This window comes from Rissa tridactyla, chromosome 9, assembly GCF_028500815.1.
Source record: "Rissa tridactyla isolate bRisTri1 chromosome 9, bRisTri1.patW.cur.20221130, whole genome shotgun sequence".
In the NCBI taxonomy this organism is placed as follows: domain Eukaryota; kingdom Metazoa; phylum Chordata; class Aves; order Charadriiformes; family Laridae; genus Rissa; species Rissa tridactyla.
Window position 1 is genome coordinate 48,120,945 of NC_071474.1, and position 18,236 is coordinate 48,139,180.

General features: G+C 49.9%; 3 protein-coding genes across 10 annotated transcripts in view; 2 read left to right on the forward strand and 1 right to left on the reverse strand.

Moving 5' to 3' along the window:
• Window positions 1-2,825, forward strand: part of LOC128915163 (exocyst complex component 1-like) — a 34,068-nt gene extending 31,243 nt beyond the window's left edge. For 6 of the 7 annotated variants that reach the window (XM_054215159.1, XM_054215164.1, XM_054215163.1 and 3 more), the window contains one exon: window positions 81-2,824. In XM_054215159.1, the coding sequence (XP_054071134.1) occupies window positions 81-236 (156 nt within the window). In that variant the 3' untranslated portion in view covers window positions 237-2,824. Of the gene's footprint in view, window positions 1-80 lie in introns of all 7 variants that reach the window. The other variant, XM_054215165.1, reaches the window with a different exon arrangement.
• Window positions 2,826-3,052: 227 nt separating this feature from the next.
• On the forward strand, window positions 3,053-6,983 carry GLOD5 (glyoxalase domain containing 5). Of its 2 annotated transcripts, none has more exons than XM_054214682.1 (4): window positions 3,053-3,135; window positions 3,913-4,067; window positions 5,077-5,232; window positions 5,426-6,983. In XM_054214682.1, the coding sequence occupies exons 2-4, from the start codon at window positions 3,927-3,929 to the stop codon at window positions 5,576-5,578; spliced, it is 450 nt and encodes a 149-aa protein (XP_054070657.1). In that variant the 5' UTR covers window positions 3,053-3,135; window positions 3,913-3,926; the 3' UTR covers window positions 5,579-6,983. The 2 variants fall into 2 exon arrangements, with proteins under 2 accessions (XP_054070657.1, XP_054070656.1); XM_054214681.1 differs by having other exon boundaries at window positions 3,083-3,135; window positions 3,845-4,067.
• Window positions 6,984-10,628: 3,645 nt separating this feature from the next.
• On the reverse strand, window positions 10,629-17,234 carry LOC128915012 (cis-aconitate decarboxylase-like). The gene is given in 9 exon segments (XM_054214783.1): window positions 10,629-11,547; window positions 12,308-12,513; window positions 12,806-12,898; window positions 13,078-13,265; window positions 14,927-15,005; window positions 15,007-15,139; window positions 15,141-15,243; window positions 16,557-16,611; window positions 17,214-17,234. Coding segments are annotated over 9 exon segments (1,797 nt in total).
• Window positions 17,235-18,236: the final 1,002 nt, after the last annotated feature.

The window sequence follows — 18,236 nt, forward strand, 5'->3', positions numbered from 1 at the left end:
GTTTTGCAGGATTCAGGACTGCAAAGCACGTATAGCTGTCACGGGCTGCTGGAAGGTGCTGATGGTCTGTTTTTCCTTAGGTGGTGTGGCATGCTATGGAGCAGGAGTTCATACGTCAGTACCAGGAGTTTGAGGATCTGATCCAACGCTGTTATGCAGGGTCAGGGATTGCCATGGACTTCACCATGGAGGACTTGCTGAGCTACTTCAACTCTATCACTCTGTCCCACATGTAGAGGGAACCCTCTCTGGATGTCTGCTGGGAGCCACTCAGGAACCCTTGCCTGCAGCTACACCTCTAAGGAGCTAAACTCCAAACCCTTCCCAAGCTGAAGTTTGATATAATGGGGTCCCATCCTGAACTGGAGCCAAAGTGCCTCCAACTTATTGGTCTTAGGCTAGATCTCCCTTGGGGAAGTGAAGTTCTCAGACCCAAACCACAGCTTCAAGAAACCATTATGCAGCTAGTAAAAAAAAAGAAAAAGCCTTCCAAACCTCTGATTTCTGCCAAACCTCACGCCGGTGCTGTACCTCTTCAGCAGACCGCTTCCCAGTGCGGCTGAGTAGCGAAAGACATCTTTTCTCCAGGAACTCTCTCCTGTTTTTCTACTCTCAAATTTCACAGTGAACCTGTGCTAAACAAGAATATTACAACACACTGAGACACCTGGATGTGTGCGGTGTTACTATTTCCAGGTGTCAGAATGTGCACCGTTGCTCTACCAGCTCTTCAGTAGAGACAGATGAAAGTTCAGAGATATCGATGTGAAAAGTTTTATTGCTTTTAGCTGAGAAAGGCTTTACTTACATGCAAAGTGGAGTGGAGCGAATGCTACAGTTCTAGAGATCCAAACTGGTGTCTCAGGGAGTTGCCTGTTCTTACGCCATTGTCTTATGAAGCATCCCATAGCAGCGTCACAACTTGCTAATATATTTTTGTTGTTGAAAATACGGCCTCTGTATCCCATGATGATAACCATGGGGCTAACATACTGACCATTATAACTTTCTCTCTAAAAAACTGAAGAACTTGAACTTCTTGGTTCAGTACAAAATAACAATCGTGACAACATACTGACGGTACAGGGCCAAGGACCAGGATGTCAGTCTATAAACTGAAACCCAGACCAGCAGGGTCATTGGTCAGGTAGGGGCACATCTGGAGCTAGACTAGGGACCAGCACCCCTACACCAAAACTCAGGCATGGAGGAAAGGCCTCGAGAAGAGCTTAAATATGCTCCAGGACCCATGGGTGTGGGTGAAAGCCCCGGGTGACGTTGGTCAAGGCTATTAAGGCCAATTAGTGCCCTCAAAGCCTTCTCAGGTGTTAATGGTTCTGTTACTAGCACCTGTGGGAACAGCTTTGGGAGTTTTAGTAAAGAGAAGACATTAGGATTTTTCCTATGAAAATAAGGTTTGGGAGGTCCACCTGCCACTTGTCCCACTGTCTGCCAGCCCCATTGTGTAGCTATTGAATCTTTTCACCTGGAGTGAACAGGACGTCAGAAATCACCAGGACAGTCAGCTCCTGCATGTCTTGCGGAAATCAGGCTGATAAAAGAGGTGTCGATGGCCTCCTCCAAGTGAGGTTGCAGCATGAGCTGAGCAGCTCTCTGTCCTGCTTCCCCCACTCCAGGCCAGCTGGCACAAGTCTTCTGCAGAGCCTGCAGGAGTGGGCTGTCACCTGTGTTTTGAAAATAAATGCAGTCTGTTTTCCGTAATTACCCTCCGGGCAGATTTATGAGCCTCTTTCCCCATTCGGAGCATTGGCCTCCTCTTCTTTTTCTGTTGTTTTGTGTTGAGACCAGTGGCAGTTGCGCCACTGGAAGACTCCTGAGGGACACCACCCAGGGCAGAACAGCCCTTCACTGGGCTCCGGCTGCGGGATTTCCACCTCGGCTCTGCCTCCTCCAGTGGGGGTAAACCCACAGTGACTTCAACACAAGGAAGGCACGAGAGTGGTGCTGCATGTGCTGGAATGAGCTTGTCTAACCTACTCACCCTCACCGTTGCTGGTTGACAGTAGATTGTAACCCATGGAGTAGTTCTGCGGAAATTCCGTGGGCCAGCTTGGACAATCAGGGGAAGAAAATCCGAAAAGGATACAGGCGTTTTACTCCCACAGCAACCCACAGATGTTCTTTCCCTTGAAATGAAGTAAAAAATCATTTTCAGCTATTTCCACACATCAGAGATTCTGGTTTTATTTGGCGTGTGGCTGTACCCAGTGGAGCGTGGGCAGCTCGGGTGGAGAAGGTCTAGGCAGAACAATTTTAACACAGCGTGTGCTGTGCCTTGAACCACTTGCCCAGCAGCTTTTCCGCAGCCTGAACTACTCCCTCCTTTGGACCCAACTGCCTGGAGAGCTTCACACCTTTCAAAACTCCCTTTTATTCTGGGCAGATTTGTTTTCGAAAATGAAGCAAAAGGAAATCTCTAAATCTGCCTCAGGCCACAGAGGACCCCCCTTGGACACATCTGTTTGCAGGAAGGGGCGTCCAAACGTGCCCAAAGAGGCTCACATCACCCTTGAGCCTCCTTTCCTCTTGTTCCTTGCGACACGTTGGCTGTTAGCATGGCACCCCCAGCTCATACATCTTTCACTTGCGGGAGCTTGCAGCTCTCCCAGGAGCAGCAGGTGCCTCGCAGGGCAATAAGACATCGGTCTGTTGTGCGGTGAAAAATAACCTTGGAGGCAAAGAGGGGAAGAGACACGTTGCCCACTGCCGGGAAGGGGGGGAGCCTGTGATGGCTGCTTGCAAGAGCTTCTCTTCGCCAGGGATACCCTTGCTTCTTCTTAACAACAAGTCACCCCAGGCTGAGCACCAACCTCAACCGTGTGCTTTAATGGAGCACATTAACACATCTTTCCTTTGCAAAGGGTGGCTAAAATATCCAAGCTCGTTTTCCGGGGTTTTTCAAGCAACTTTGTGTAGTTGGACTTGCGGGTCCTTCGGGTCAAGGTACATCTTCGCAGGGCGCAGAGCTCCTGTTTCCAGTCTCGTTGCTTCCCCTCCCTCCCCATTCTCCAGTGACGTTGCTGCTCGCACAGCTCGGCTCCGGGCACAGGAAGAGGACGGCCATAAGGGAACCATCCGGCAACGGCTCGCCCAGCTCTTTGTCCTCTCTCGTAGGTACTCAGCCTATTTTTGTCGTCCAATTTCCCTGCACTTGTTCACTGAGGGGTTCGCGTGGGAGGGGAGGGTTGTGCTGGTGAGGTTTGCTGGGCAGGAGGTGGGAGCTGCAGGCTGCGACACGAGGGTCCTGCAACTTGGGAGCACCCAGGAAAACTTCCTGGGCGGGAAGGACTTTGCAGAGGGACGGAGCCCGGGCAGCTCGGAGGTGAGGTTGTTACACACCAAACGCCATCTGCGACAAGGAGGAGCCATGAATTTACGCTGCCTCTGATAATGGCTTCCCTCCGTAACTGGTGCAATCACTGGGCACAGTCCAGGTTTTACACTGAGCTTGCTCCTGTGGCAGCGGGACTTTGGGATCTCTCCTTGCCAATGATTTCCCATGAGCTCTGCTGCAGAATCATGGAATCACAGAAGGGTTTGTGTTGGAAGGGACCTTGTGTTGGAGGGAAGGATCAGACACACGGTCCATCCTTGGTGCACACAGGTTTTAGTGCATTGGGAGCTCAGCATCTTGGTGACATCAGCCCTCAGCAAGGTCACCCAGGTAGTCCTTCAGATCTGGCCCCAGGGAGGGGCTCTGACATGCTCGGGTCCCGCCAGAGCAAAGCGGGGGTCTGAGGCCCTTGCAGGGAGGAGAATTTATTGCTTCTGTACTTGTGCCACCTGCAGGCCAAAAGAAAACCTGTTTGATCTCCATTCACAGCTGCCTGGACTGTTTCCCTGAGCAGCTGGGTGTTCCCAACCTTCATCTTCTGTGGTTTTGCATGCTAGTTCCCAGCTCTGAGATGTCCTGGGAGGAGGAGTGTCTGAATCCACGCCCATGTTTCATCCAGCGCCTGGACCACCTTGTGTTGACTGTGAAGAGCATTGAGGACACTGTGGCCTTTTATTCCAAAGTGCTGGGCATGGAGGTGGTGACTTTCAAGGTAACATGGGAGACAGGCTCATCTCAGGTCTAGGGGATCTGGAACTGAAGCTCTAGGACAGTGGCTGGACCTTGTGGATCTCATAGGGTCTCTGGAGCATCTCCTTGGAGTGGGGATGGGACGACCAGCATAAGTGGCAGCCCATCAAGCTCTGAGTTTCAACAGAGTCAAGCTGAGTCAGAGGGAAATCCAAATCATGCTGCAGAAGGAGTCAAAGTGAGAAAAAGAGAGAGAGTTTCTTTGAAAAACAATTTCTAGGACAGAAGGAGGGGAACCCTCAAACCCACATGTCCTCTAGAGATGTCTGACAGGCTTTGGTTTTGATATTTCCATTGGCAAAGAGAGGAAAAGATGGATAACGTTTTCAAAACATCCCCAACTTGTCTCCTGCCCAAGCTTCAGGCCACATGGCCTGTTTTGGAAGTACACATTGCACCTTTTTAAATTTCGATATTATGTCCTTCTCTCCTGCCCCATAGTGGGGCTTAAAAGCAATTGCACTCACATCTCAAGGCTACAGTGAGCCTCAGTTTGTTCTTCAGGTGGGCAGAGATGGCAGGTCAGTGTCCTGCATATCCACGGGGTCGCAGGACTCAGTTGCCACATGAGCCTGCAGAAATCTCCCTGAGGGTCTGCAAAGAAAAGAGATGCCAAAATCTCCTTCCTCACCCTCTTCCCATTGCTTCGTCTTTGTTCCCACGGCAGCGTCAGCCTGTTCATTATTTGTGTGGTTGTCCCACAGGCAGGATGGAGAGTGCCCCAAACCGAAAACATACATCATTATGGTTTGGAAGCAGCTGCATGTGGCTGTAGGACTTTCTTGGGTCACTCCCCATTTCCAGGGATGTCATGGGAGACTTGCAGTGGTCAGTTCATGTCTTGGGTTGCCACAGCAAGAGCGAAGAGTTAGCAGGTCCCCAGGACTTTTAGGACTACACAGGCGAGTGGATGCTAAAGGCTTCCAGCCCAGTAAGTCTCATTGCACTTTGATTCTTTTCCCTTGGGACAGGGGAATCGCAAAGCTTTACGTTTTGGCAACCAGAAGTTTAACCTGCACGAGGCTGGGAAGGAGTTTGAACCCAAGGCTCGGTGCCCGGTCCCCGGCTCTGCAGATATCTGCCTTATCACACAGGTGCCCCTGGACCAGCTGCTGGATCATCTGAAGGTGAGGAAGGCGTAGAGTGTGTACAGGGCAGTGCCACCCTGGGAGGCATAAAGCCAGAGCCTCCCTGTGTCTTGGGGAATGTCAGAATTGTCTCATCCAACGGCTCATGTTTTCAAGGCTGGGGGGAAGAGTTCACATCGACCTGATAAGACTACCGTAAGCATTAAACCCCTGCCCTTATATATATTCCCAGGTCTGTGGGGTGATCGTTGAAGAAGGTCCTGTGGCCAGAACTGGTGCCGTGGGTCCAATAACATCCATCTACTTTCGAGACCCTGATGAGAACCTGATTGAGGTTTCCAGGTACAGCACAGAGGTGACTGCAGTCAATGGAGGGGAACCCTGACCACAACCCATACTCTGTGTCCCAGCAGGAGACAGGATGCAGAGGCCAGGCTTTTGATGGCCAGTTTCAGCTTCAAGCTTTTATTTTGCAAACCTAGGACAAGTCTCAAATGCCAGCCATAAAAGTAGGGCTGCATGAACCTTGGGAGCTTTCCCAAGGCAGCCTGCTCAGCTCTCACCCCTGGGTGTGAATTTTACTCTTATAAACCACCATCAATGGAGACTTCATGACCTTCTTGGAAGATCCGTCCTGCTGCTGCTGCACTACTCTTGTTGCTACAATGTCCGACACTCCTTTTGCTGCAGTTGAAGCCCCTCATTTCTACACTATCCTCTATGAACATGAAGAACCTGTCATTCCTCTTTCCTCTTAATAGTCACATTTACACAGCTGAAGATTTCTGTCTCCCTTCCTCTCCATCGGCCTGCTTGGCTTGACTCAGGCTGTCCGGCACCGGTGGCTCTCACACCAAGGCAGTGGTTTAAATCCTGCCTGGGAACTGGGAACTTGGTCTCAGTGTCTGACGCAGAAAGCGCTCCTGGGGCAGAAGCTCTGTGCCTCCTACTCAGCTCTGCATAAATAGTCATAGGGTTCCTGTAACCCGGGATGGGAAAGTGCAGAGATGAGATGGCTGCATGGAGGAGAGAGTGTCTAAAGTCAGTGAATTCACCTAGATTTATGCAGGGATGAGGGGGGAATATGGTGCTAAGAAGATGCTGGCATCAGGCAGGAAACATCGTCTGGCCCTTGCACCCCAGCCTGGTTGCCCTGTTTTCCCATGAGGCAGCAACAAGGCTTTGCTCTGGCCCTTGTACCAGCTGCACGTGCCTGGCCTGCACGTCCCAGCTGCCAAGGGAAGGATGCAACCTTGTACTGCAGCTGTGAGGGATTTGCTCCTCCTTTCCATTCCATGCCTGACACATTCCTGTGGACAGTTTGTCTCAGTCATTCATTTTTGGAACAGCAGCCGCCTTGCAAAACTTGACCCCGCCAAGGCAACATGTCCAGAGCCTCTGGACCACGGAGAGGAAGACCAACGCTCTTGCTTTCCTCTGTCCAGAAGAAGCATCCAGAGTTGCTCAAGGAGCTCTGGCATGCAGCTGCCTGCATGGAATGGAGGGAGGGATGCAGGGCTCATCCCTGTGAGGAGGAAGGTGTGTCAGCAGAGCTGGGGCAGGGCTCTAACACAGCAGAGTCCGCTCTGACTCTAACTGATGTGCACTCAATTACTTGTGGGACTACCCTACGTTTTCTTCTTTCATTAATTATTTAAAAAGCAGTTCTTAAATTATTTAAAAAGCATAAAACAATAAAGAAGGACTTGGGGGTTTTCAAGGAGTGCGGTTCCCCAGCTGGCCACACCGTGGTAGCAATGTTATCGTCACGGAAATAGTGCTGGAAGGCAGAGAGGACTCTTCTGACCTCTGCAGTCAAAATCCTCTCTAAAACTGAAATAATCCATGAATTGTACTTTTTTTTTTTTTTCTGATGGAATTTCGTGGGAAATCCAGAATTCTCCATGTTGCGAAAAAAATGCAAAGCCCTACAAAATTCAGCTCTTCAGATCATCGAAATCTTGTGTCAGTGTTGGCCATAGGGATGAAAGCTGCTCTCAATTCGAGTTGAACCATTTGTGGGAACTAAAGACAAGACCTGCGGTCGGAGAAAGCCATGGGCACCGCATAACCTTTACCTGGTTACACGCCCCGGTAGGGGACCCCCAGGGAGGGACCCCCAGGGAGGGACCCCGGAGGAGGGACCCACAGGGAGGGAACCCGAGGGGGAGAACGCAGAGAGGGACCCCTAGGGAAGGGACCCCCAGGGAGGGACCCCGGAGGAGGGACATCCGGGGACGGGACCCCCCGAGGAGGGACCCACAGGGAGGGAACCCCAACGAGGAACCCCTAGGGAGGGGACCCCCAGGGAGGGACCCTCAGGGAGGGACCCCGGAGGAGGGACCTCTGGGGAGGGGACCCCCCGAGGAGGAAACCCCAGGGAGGGACCCCCGAGGAGGGACCCCCGAGGAGGGACCCCGAGGAGCGGAGCGGCCCCGGCCCCGCCGCCCCGCCCGGCGGCCGCTCTCCAGGGTGCTGAAGGCCGCGGCCGTGCCCGTCCCTCCCGCGGGGCCCCACGGTGGGTTCTGCCCACGGGAGAGCGCCGATGCCCACCGGAGAGGGCTGATGACGGCACCCTGCTCCCTCCAGCCCCGCCTCAGCTTTACCCAGCTCTCTGGTGGCCAGGCCTTCCTTATCCCTGGCCAAGCACTTGTACCAGTGGAGCCCTATCAGTAGTAGCCCATTAATAGGAGCCCTGTTAATTTCTGCCGTGGGATTGTAGTTATCGATTGATTGCTAACATGGATCCTGCCTGAGTCTGCCCTGCAAGTATCCTTTCATTCACCGAGCTTGCTACTGTAAATATGTTTGTGGAGAAAGGTTTCCTTTTCTTAATTTTAAGTGTAATTTATCTTGGAACAGCAGCAGAAGGAAGGACAATGGCTCTTTTCTTATTCAGCTGAAAGGAGTAGTTAGGGACCTTGGTGGCACAATATTAACTGCTGAATACCCTCAGTGTCACAAGCTGGCCTATAATTTTCACAGGCCATTTTTTTCCCTTGGCTCTTTTAGGGCCTTGCTTCCCTTGCCAGTGGTTTGGACCTTCTAATTAGCTAAGGATATGAAACATTTTCTGTTTGAAACTGGAAATAATGTGAGACACTATCCTGGGCTCAGATACTGGAGGCATTTTCAGGGTCCTAGGCTTGTAGAGGAAATACCATGAATGAAAAAAATCTCAGGTATGCCTCCAGCTCCTAGATGCTCTGGAAAAGCCCCTTACTGCTTCAATTGATAAGGGGGCCAATAAAAGAAAAGTCGGACCTACCAGCCTTCCTGTGCCTTCCCTTCTTAATTTTACACATCTTCTGCTGAAATGTGTCAGGATAGCCTCTGATGGGACAGCCAAGACATGAATAAGGTTTAGAAGGGTTTCTGGATTTCAGGGACAAAATGTAGCCTGAAACCTAACTGAAAAGTTCTCTTTTCTGCTCCAGCACCAACAGGTAAAAGGTGCTAGTTCCCTCCTCTCCTGCACAGCTTCACTGCTAGATGGCATCAGTGCAGCATGGTGCAGAAGGCATGGAAATGAGAACACTGGAACAAATGTTAGGGCACTGAAAACACTGGTAATCCATTGAGGTGCATTGTTCCCTCCACTGAAGCCCTTCTCTGTTCTCTCACAAATATTGATTCCCATGACAAACGTCGGGTTTATGGCTCACACGGAAGGCACTGGCTCTCTGGGTTTCTAGTTCATTGTGCTGTGAAACATGGAATGACAATTTTGGTGATCTCACACCTGACTCAAACCAAGGGCAACTAGAAGCTTGCCATGGAAACTTAGCAAGTATTTGAAATCTGTTGCTAAATGGAGAAACACTGGATAACTTCCCTTTGTTGAGAGATTGTGTTTAACCACAGCCATGCTTTGCTGCCTAATCACTATTGCTTTTACCAGGAAAAAGAGCCTGCAGGGCTCAATGGAAATATATGACTGGAGAAATCACTGGCCATGGGCCAGCTGGCCCTGTCCTAGCCTCTGCAGAGTTCCCCATCTATTGGCAAAGCCTCTGTATTGCTTATGTTCAGATAAATACTGAAAACGTGATGATCTACATAGCATAGCATTAAATCTTTAAGCAGGAAATGAATTTACTTCAATTCTTTATTCAGAAAGATTCAGTGTGAATATGCCAGACACTGTGAGAGAGTGGATTAACAGGTGGACAAACAGTTTTGCTTTGGCTGGGAAATTCTCTGCATAAACCACTACCAGCAAGCTAAAAAGGAACTGGCCCACATTCCTTCTTGCATGTCTAATCTCAGTCCCCCTCACTTTCGCAACAGATTCTGTACCTATATCATGATCATGTTGGCAACAAGTCCTTTGGATCAGCAATCACAGTATTTGTTTAATGTACAGAGGAATATTGCATAGTTCTTCATCTCACTGTCCAGAAAGGGTGCAGGGCAGGAAAGCCTTTCGGTGAATGGCTGCTCAGAAGCGCAAGTACTGATTTCCTCCCAGCTGGAAAGACGAGTTCAGAACTGAGTCTCAGTAAGCCTTCCCTCCTCTCAGGGGAGAGAAACAGGAATTTCCCAATGTGAGTCACAGCATGTAAGTGCCCAAGTCACCACCCAGGGGTGCCCGTCTCTGCACGGACTATAGAGACCGTCTCTGGTGAGCCAGCTCCGTTAGGTGCCTGGGCAATGTGGGCAAAGCCAGGAGGGTGATGTGGCACAGCCCTCGGATTGGCAGCGATCACCTCACAGGAGGCATAGGATGACTGATGTAGGGTTCCTCACCTACCAATCGCCTTTCATTCAGAAAAGGCATACGGGTTTTAAGGGTCCTTGAACCATCCCTTGCACACGGAGAAGTGACAAACGCTTCCCAAGTGCTGGAGAAATGGGAGGCTTTTACTGGAAAAGAAAAAAAAATCCCTCTCTGCCTGAGAGTTTTGCAGGCAGGGCTGTTTACAGTAACTGATAGGTTTTTCGTCTGGCCAGCGTGACTAACTAGCCATGATCTGAAAAGTGCCCAGAAGAGCAGTAAGAAAAGCACACATTTTGCAGCTGAACTTCCTCTTCTCCCCAGACTCAGCAGTTAGGCATTCTGTACAGAAATACCTTTGAATGTGGCTTTAAAAAAATATCCAAACAACAGTTCCTTCTGGGGAACTGGCTTCCAGATGTTGTTCCAGGATTCTCATAGATTTCCATGGGATTATATTTTTTTTTATTTGTAGTGGCCTTTCAGCTATTCAGACAGCATCAACTATGAGTTGAAATTTAATCTGTGTACTAATTACCGACACAGACACACCTCCTGCCTTGTGGACTCTCTTGTTTTTAAAGCATCTACTTTAACTTCAAGGGTGGGAACATTCCTGTCCTTGGAAATGAATAGTAAAGCACCAATGAAGAAAGGAATCAGATTTTCACCAGGACAAGTCCCTTATATTAAAAAACCCCACACGCTTGCTGTTCCCTCACAGGCTGCAGGCCAGCTGGGAACTATCTGACAGATTCTCCAGGTTGTCCACCATAGTGATGATGGTTTCTACTTTTTCTTCTGGAAGCACATGAGAGGCGTTGGATCGAAACTTCTTCAGGAGCGATTCTTTGCTCAGAGGCTTCCTCCAGTGCCCGTAGAAAGTGTCACATTTGCCTGTCAGGACATCCCCGCTGTGCAGGAGCAGCGCCACCTCTCCGTACATCTTGTCAAAGTTGGCCACATTGTCTTCAGGGTGCTCCACCACCACTTTGTCCAGCAGCTCCCTCAGCTCCTGCCGGTGGATGCTGCTCTCTGTGAAGGAGCTGAGGCCCACTTCACCATCCAGCAGGGCAGTACAGGCATTGAACTGGAAGGAGTGTCTAGCCTGGTGTTCAGAGCTGGGGAAAGGCCGATTGATGTACTTGGACACTGGGATCTTCAGCACAATGGTGCGGATCAAAGAGGGAGAGAACGACCCTGCGTAGTTGATGAAAAGGTTCCGGACAGACAAGGCAGCATCCACCACCCAGTGCATCCCCAGGTGGGCTGGGAATCGCTTGAAAGCAATATCCTGCTTCTCCAAGAGGAACTCATGATGGTCACTTGGTGTGGACAGTGGTTTGGGTTGATAGATACTGTAGAAAGCACTGAATCCTGAGCAACCAGCGATATCATCCAGAATCAAGGGGTTAGCCTCCATCCCTCGGGCGGCCAGCAGCGCTGCTTCGAAGCCCAGGCGGGTGGCATTTCCGATATGCAATGGCTTGGCTTGGGTGGCTGCGTTTGCCATGGGTGCCCCGGCAAGCGATGCAGCAATGCCCAAAGCGTGTGCGCACTGGGCCGTGCTGAGAGAGAGCAGCTTTGCAGTGGCTGCAGCACTACCCATGGTACCGACCACCGAGGGAGGGTGGAACCTAAAGGGGAAATTGCAGTTATGAGCACCCCTGCCTGCTTGGCACAGGGAGCGCCCGAGCACCTCACCTACCAGACCTGCCTATGGGACTGGGAATGAACTGCCACGTCAGCCAGTGGAAATCTCTCAGGGCTCTGGTGCAGGTGGGATTCACCTAACTCAAATTTTAGCCATCTGCAAACTAAGCATTTACTTGAAACTTCATTGGAGACAACAGAGTGAACTCAGCACCTCCAGAAAGCAATTTTTAATTTTGCCTGAGAGTATGTGGCACAGCTTGTGTCCGTACAGCCAAAATTCCTCCCCCCAGATAAATAAAAGTGGCCTCATCCAACATGCCCTGGGATAACACTTCCTGGTCCATGCTATCCCTTGGACCACACCACGGCACTGCCTGGTGAATGGCACTTGGCAGAGGCAGAAATTGCACCGGGGACTGTGCCCACAATTAAGCCGTCTGCATGGCTGTGGGCCACTGCTTGTCCTGTGTTCTTGCCCTGGTTACTTTACATGACAACACTGCAGACTCAGCGGTAGTCCTCTTAATGGCTGTTTTTAAGGCAAGGTCACTGGAGGTCACCAAATGGATATGAAACAAATGGTGCCCCATCAGCTCTGGCAGAACTGGCACTCGGCTCTCAGTAGGGCTTTACCCTGATCCTGGGTTCAGCTGGACTTAAACTAACATATTGAAACCCTGAGCAGGACCGTTAACAGACTCACCAACCATCTTCCTACTCAGTGCAAAAAAGGAGGTTTACCTTTTGGGAATGTTGTGAGCCTCAGTGGAGAAATGCATGAGCCTTCCTTGCACTTCCAGGCCCACATTAAATGCCAGCAGGAAATCCGTGCCGTTGGGTTTGGTGCCTGGAGGTAGCATCTGGGAAGCTGCCAGGAGAGCTGGCAGAACAGCCCCTGATGGGTGAGTAGCAGGATGCCAGGTATCATCGAAGTCCATGGAGTGAGTCTGCCAGAGAAACGGAGATAAGGACATGCTGGTGTAGGGGGCTGGGAGCCGAGGGAGCTAGGGGTCCTTGCTGATTCTGCTGAGGCTACGTCTGTAACAACGTCCACCCAGTCACCTGGTGGTCCCCATGGCGGCTGTCTGGTCCCTCTAAAAGCAGTGCGGAAGACTGCAGAGCAGTCCATGGCTTCTTGTCCCCCACTACCCCTCCCAGTCACCAGTCTGCTTCCTACAACACTAATTAGTGTCTTTGAAGGCACCACAAAGCAGAGCTTCTCCTGGAACTTCTCCTTACCGCAACTCCATTGGTGAACGCAGCCAGCGTGGGGGAGAGCTTTATGCCTGGCTTGCCATAGACAGAGCTCACAGCAACCGAAGAGTACAGCTCCTGCGAAAGGGGGAGAAGTTCAGGTGAGGACCTTGAATGAAGCAGTGATTGTGTGATGCTAGAACACCCCTCTACTGCAAGGCAAAAGTCCTACATCAGCCATGAAATAAGGCCTTGGTTACGGTGGTGGTGTCAGGGTGGGACCACATAATGACATGGCGCTATGGGGCTGTTCCTACCCGGCAGTACTGCAGAGCGATATCGAACACGTGGGTCGTGCTGCCCACGAGGCCAACCCCAATGCTGTCGAGGATCATCCTCTTGCTTCTGTGGCGGACGGTCTTGGACAGGTGCTCAGGTCGAACTGCATGGATGAAGGAGGCAAAGCTGCTGGTCACGGTCTCCTCTGGAGCGCTCCTGGCCACCACTGCAGCACCAAGAGAGAGGGGAGGGGGTAAAGACACATGTGGGCCATGTGCTGACAGCTCACAGGTCCTCACCCTCTGGTCTCACTGAATTCCTTGAAGGGCAAAGGCAGGTGGAGTGTGCAGGATCTGCCCAGCATGTCCCTAGGGTCCCATGGCTGCATACAGCCCTACAGATTTGGGAGGTGACGCACAGCTTCCCTGCGCTGTCCCAGGCTGGGAGCCAACCCCTGGGAATGCCATCTGGGGCCAGAGTCACCTCCTGTGGCTTCAGGCACTTGGTGGAGTGTAGGAGAGGAGCACCGCTGCTCCAGGCTCCCTCCATAGAGAGTGGAGAGGTGCTCCTGGCAAGGGGACTGGCATCTTCTCCGTGGGGATGTGCCATTTCTCCCTCATCGCCAGCACAGGGAGCCCAAGGCGCGCAGGCTGGTGTGAATCCCATCCCTCTCCATGGCTTTCCAAGGGTCCACAGCACATCCTGGCTCCTACTGCCTTCACGTGCTGTAAGGAATGCTCTGCGCACCTCCTGGGGTGGCTTCAAGAAGGTCCAAGTGGAGCAATTTCAGGGATCAGCCACATCCCCTCACCCTGGGTTCAAGCAACCATCTTTTGGGGGGGTCAATACAAATTATGTCCCTTTTTCTGCACAAAAAGCAGAGCACGTGCCCTGCTGCCATACCAGTGGTGCCCTGTTGGGAGTGAATCACATGAAAACAAAACTTCCTATAGCTTCCATTATGTTTTGGCAAGCGGGACTAGACCCAAAGCTTGGACTTATCCAGAAGCTCGGTCCTACAAGGCACTGAGGTGTCTTGACTCAGCCAGCAAAGCTTTTAAGCCTCACCCACTCAAAAGGATGCTCGTGCTTAAAAAAAAGGCCTTTGTGTGTCCTTTCACAGCCAAGCTGAGGATTCAGCCCACGCTTCAGAAGGAGATTAAACCAGAAGATCTCCTGAGCTGGGTTTTTGAAGGAAAGGTTTTCCTGTCGCTGGGAACACCTCTGCTGGTAGACAAGAAGCAACACATCGAGCTTCCCAGGGCAAAATCGGTGCCTGTATTTGTGACCTGTGAGGTAGAGCCGGGCCGGCAGCACAAACTACCGACGCTTTTGGATTTGGAGGTCGCCATTCCCAAATCTTTGGGGTGTTGAAATTCTGTGAAAAATATCCAATTTGAGACCATTGTACTTTTCCATTTCAGTGACAAATTGCTTTGTTCTGATGAATTTATAATTCATAGAATTATAATTATTGTGACCCATAGTAATTTATAATATCATTTTGAGAGTGCACATGAGAGCAGAAAAACGACAAAATTAATTACAGCCAACATTTGCATGGTTGTGAATCTGCAAATACATATGTATGTATGTCTGGGGGGGGTACGCACACATGCACACAGCTAAAAGATGGCATTAACACCCGAATGAAACTAAGCGCATGAAAAAGTCAAGACGAGTGAAGCAAGAAAACAAACACGCTTTGCTTCAACATCTTGCAGGAAATATCATCAAAATCAGCAGGTACGTATGACACTTTATTTTTTAAACAGAAAATGTCCCAATGAGAAAAAATGACCATTCCCTAATTTCACTAGCGCGTATTCATCCCTAAATGTCACGCCGACTGACTCACAGCTTGCTTGCAAATGCATTTGGACTCACCTAGAGCCTCGGAGTCTAAAATCTGCTTGTAAACACAGCTGAGAATGTCATCGCTGCTGTGACTCACTGAAATGAAATCCGCCCCTCGCAGCCGCTCGCTGAAATTTATCGCTATCGGAACCTGTACCACTCAGCAGTTTGGAAACCTCCTGCTGACCGAAACCTGTGTCCCCCCCGCGCACTCGGAGGGCATCTCCAGCGCAAGCGACGGCACCAACGCCCTCGCGGAGGAGGAAAGAGTGGAGTCAAACCGGAGCGGGGAGGCTGGAGGAAAATCTGCCGGAATCACGCGGCACCCGTAATGCTCTGATTGCTTCCTTCCCGTCATTAAACCCTCTTTGGCGCTTCACTCGGCAGCGATATTTTTTAACCCTCCCGTTAAAAGCATTTCATTTCTCCAGTGTTTTTGTCCTGGTGTGGCAAGCCGTGCTGCAGGACTTAATTTAAAAAAAAAAAAAAAAAAGGACTGTGTCCAAGAACAAATAGATCTGTGTGATTGTTGTTATTTCTCTTGATCTCAACTGTTCATTAAGTAACATGCATTGCATGTATGATATCAGTAACGCGATAATTAATAAAATTAATAATTTTAAAATAAGCTCTTAGGCAAACCTATAAGAGACCAAGTGGCTGCACAGCAAAGCATTGCATTCATGGTACTAATAACACAATAATTAATAAAATTAATAATTTTAAAATAAGCTCTTAGGCAAACCTATAAGAGACCAAGTGGCTGCACAGCAAAGCATTGCATTCATGGTACTAATAACACAATAATTAATAAAATTAATAATTTTAAAATAAGCTGTTGGACAAACCTATAAGAGACCAAGTGGCTGCACAGCAAAGCATTGAATTTATGGTACTAATAACACAATAATTAATAAAATTAATAGTTTTAAAACAAGATGTTAGACAAACCTATAACTATAAAAGACCAAGTGGCTGCACAGAAAATCATTGCATTCATGGTATTAGTAACGCCGTAATTAATAAAATCAATAATTTTAAAATAAGATGTTAGACAAACCTATAAGAGACCAAGTGGCTGCACAGCAAAGCATTGCATTCATGGTACTAATAACACAGCAATTAATAAAATTAATAATTTTAAAATAAGCTGTCGGCCAAGCCTCCAAGAGCCCAAGGGGCTGCGCAGCGCCGCTCCGCCGGGTTCGCCCGAAGCAGGGGAGCCGTGGCCGCGCAGCGCGGGACGGGAGACCCGCAGGGTGAGCCCTGACTCACTCGGAGCGACGCCGACGGCAAGACCAGGTGGAAGAAAGGAGCAAGGACCAGCGGAGGAGTTCAGGAGCTGAGCGGTCCCATGGCCGCTACGATGTAAATATCCTCCGTTTGTGGTCAAAGAGTAAGAATTCGGAAAGTCTGGTTCTAAATGAGTTGAAGTTTGTGTTTTTAGCGCAGGACTAGCAACGTTTTTACCACCTGTTACAACCGAGGGCAATAACCACCACAAGCACACTTTGTTTGCCCAGAATTCCAGCGGTTTATCTCAGAGCACTTAGCCCAGCACTTTTTTTTTTTTTTTTAACCAATAACGACATGATTATTTTGGGATGCTCTTTAAAAAAGGATAGGGAATGCTGTTCTGCCGAGAGAGAGAGATACAAACCGTGAGCAGCAGTTTTATGAACTTGCCGGGAGCTCGCCAGGAATTTCTGGGATTTCTAGAGTAAAGACAGAGAAAGAGCATTTGTCACCGAAGCTGCTTGAACTTTTTCAGAGCCGTTTTACTGGTTGCGCCTCTAACATGGCATTGTAAGATGCTCACAGATCAAAGGAGCGGATAAAACTAACTACATACTTAAAGGAGGAAAAAAAACAACCCTATTTTCCACAGCTCGGTCCAGCAGGGATGCCAAGAATAGCCGGGGAAATAAAGCAGTACAGTAGAAGGGGCTGCACAGCCTTCTCAGACCTACCATGAAATCCTCTTACGGCTGCGAGCGGGACCAGCTCAGGGTGGACACGAGGAGAAAAAAAAAACCACACAGCACATCCCAACATCAACAACCCCCCCCCGCCATGGCACCGCGCAAAACACGTTTGGGATGCATAAAAGGAACAGGCATGGAAGGAACAGGTTAGTAGCTACGAATAAAGTGTCTGTGAAAACCATCTGATTTTGTCAGTATTGGGACAGGTTCCCATCTAATGTCGCGACAATTTTGACCAGTCGAGGAGCCGCCTGGAAAACGACATTTACCTCCTTAAAGTGAAAAGGGGAAGATGAGAGATGGATAGGTTTGGTACACGCAGCAGTAGTTACCTGTAAGGTGAAGAAGACCATGCTGGCGGCTGTCACCACTGCTGGGTCCCCAGCTCTGCACTGCTCTATTCGAGGGATGGGAGAGGTGTCTGTCTGAAAGGTGCTTTGGTGTCAGGGTTTATATATGCTTCTGGAAGGCAATTTGCTTTTTGTTTTTTTGCAACTGAATTTCAAGTGTGATGACATCAGCCTCTGGGGACCGAGAGGGTGGGGGGAACAGATGAGGAGGGGTGTTTTTTTTTCTGCCGAACAGAAGGGAAACCCCCCAGGTTTCAGGAAATAAAAAAGGATTTAGGACAATAACTGACAAAGTTCAAGGAAATTCCTGTCTCCAAAATGCCACAGGTGCCAATGTGTGAAGCAACTGGCCCCAGGCTCCTCCTACAGAGGAGGACTATAAAACTGGTCGTTACCAGGAAATGAGAGGGACAAGAGCATCCTCCCATTGAGCTGAAGTGTCACCAACCCAGGTAATCCAAGCCTCGGAGGGAGAAGCGTGGCATTGGTGTTTTTCTTTGATGCTTTTCTTGAATACATTCAGTGTTTTGTCATTTGGCTGAATCTTTCCGTAGCTCTCCTTCTTCTCGATGCTCAGCTCTGCGATGTTGCCTGCCATGTGCTGCCCGTTCATTGAAATGTTAGTGCAGAGGTGGCCTCTGTAGCTTCCAGGAGACGCCGGGACCCTTCATTCCCGAATGAATGTTTGGACCCTGGGGGAACACCACGGCTCTTTGCTTTGTCCAGTGGTCAAACCTGGGGACATTTAACGTGCCGCATGTTATTTTGTACAGAATAACAGGCGGGTGTGATACACCTTGCATTTAAAACCAGCCTGGATTTCCTACTAAATACCAGGCAGCCCCTTGGTCACTGTGGACGTTGCAATGCATCTCAGGCAACTTCGTGCTGAGTTTCACCAGAGGAGAGTCAGGGCTGTGATGTCGATTCCAGCTGTGCAGGGTGGTTGTGCACTGTTAATCTTGCTGTGTGCTTATCCAAAAAAGAATTGCATTTCATTCTCCT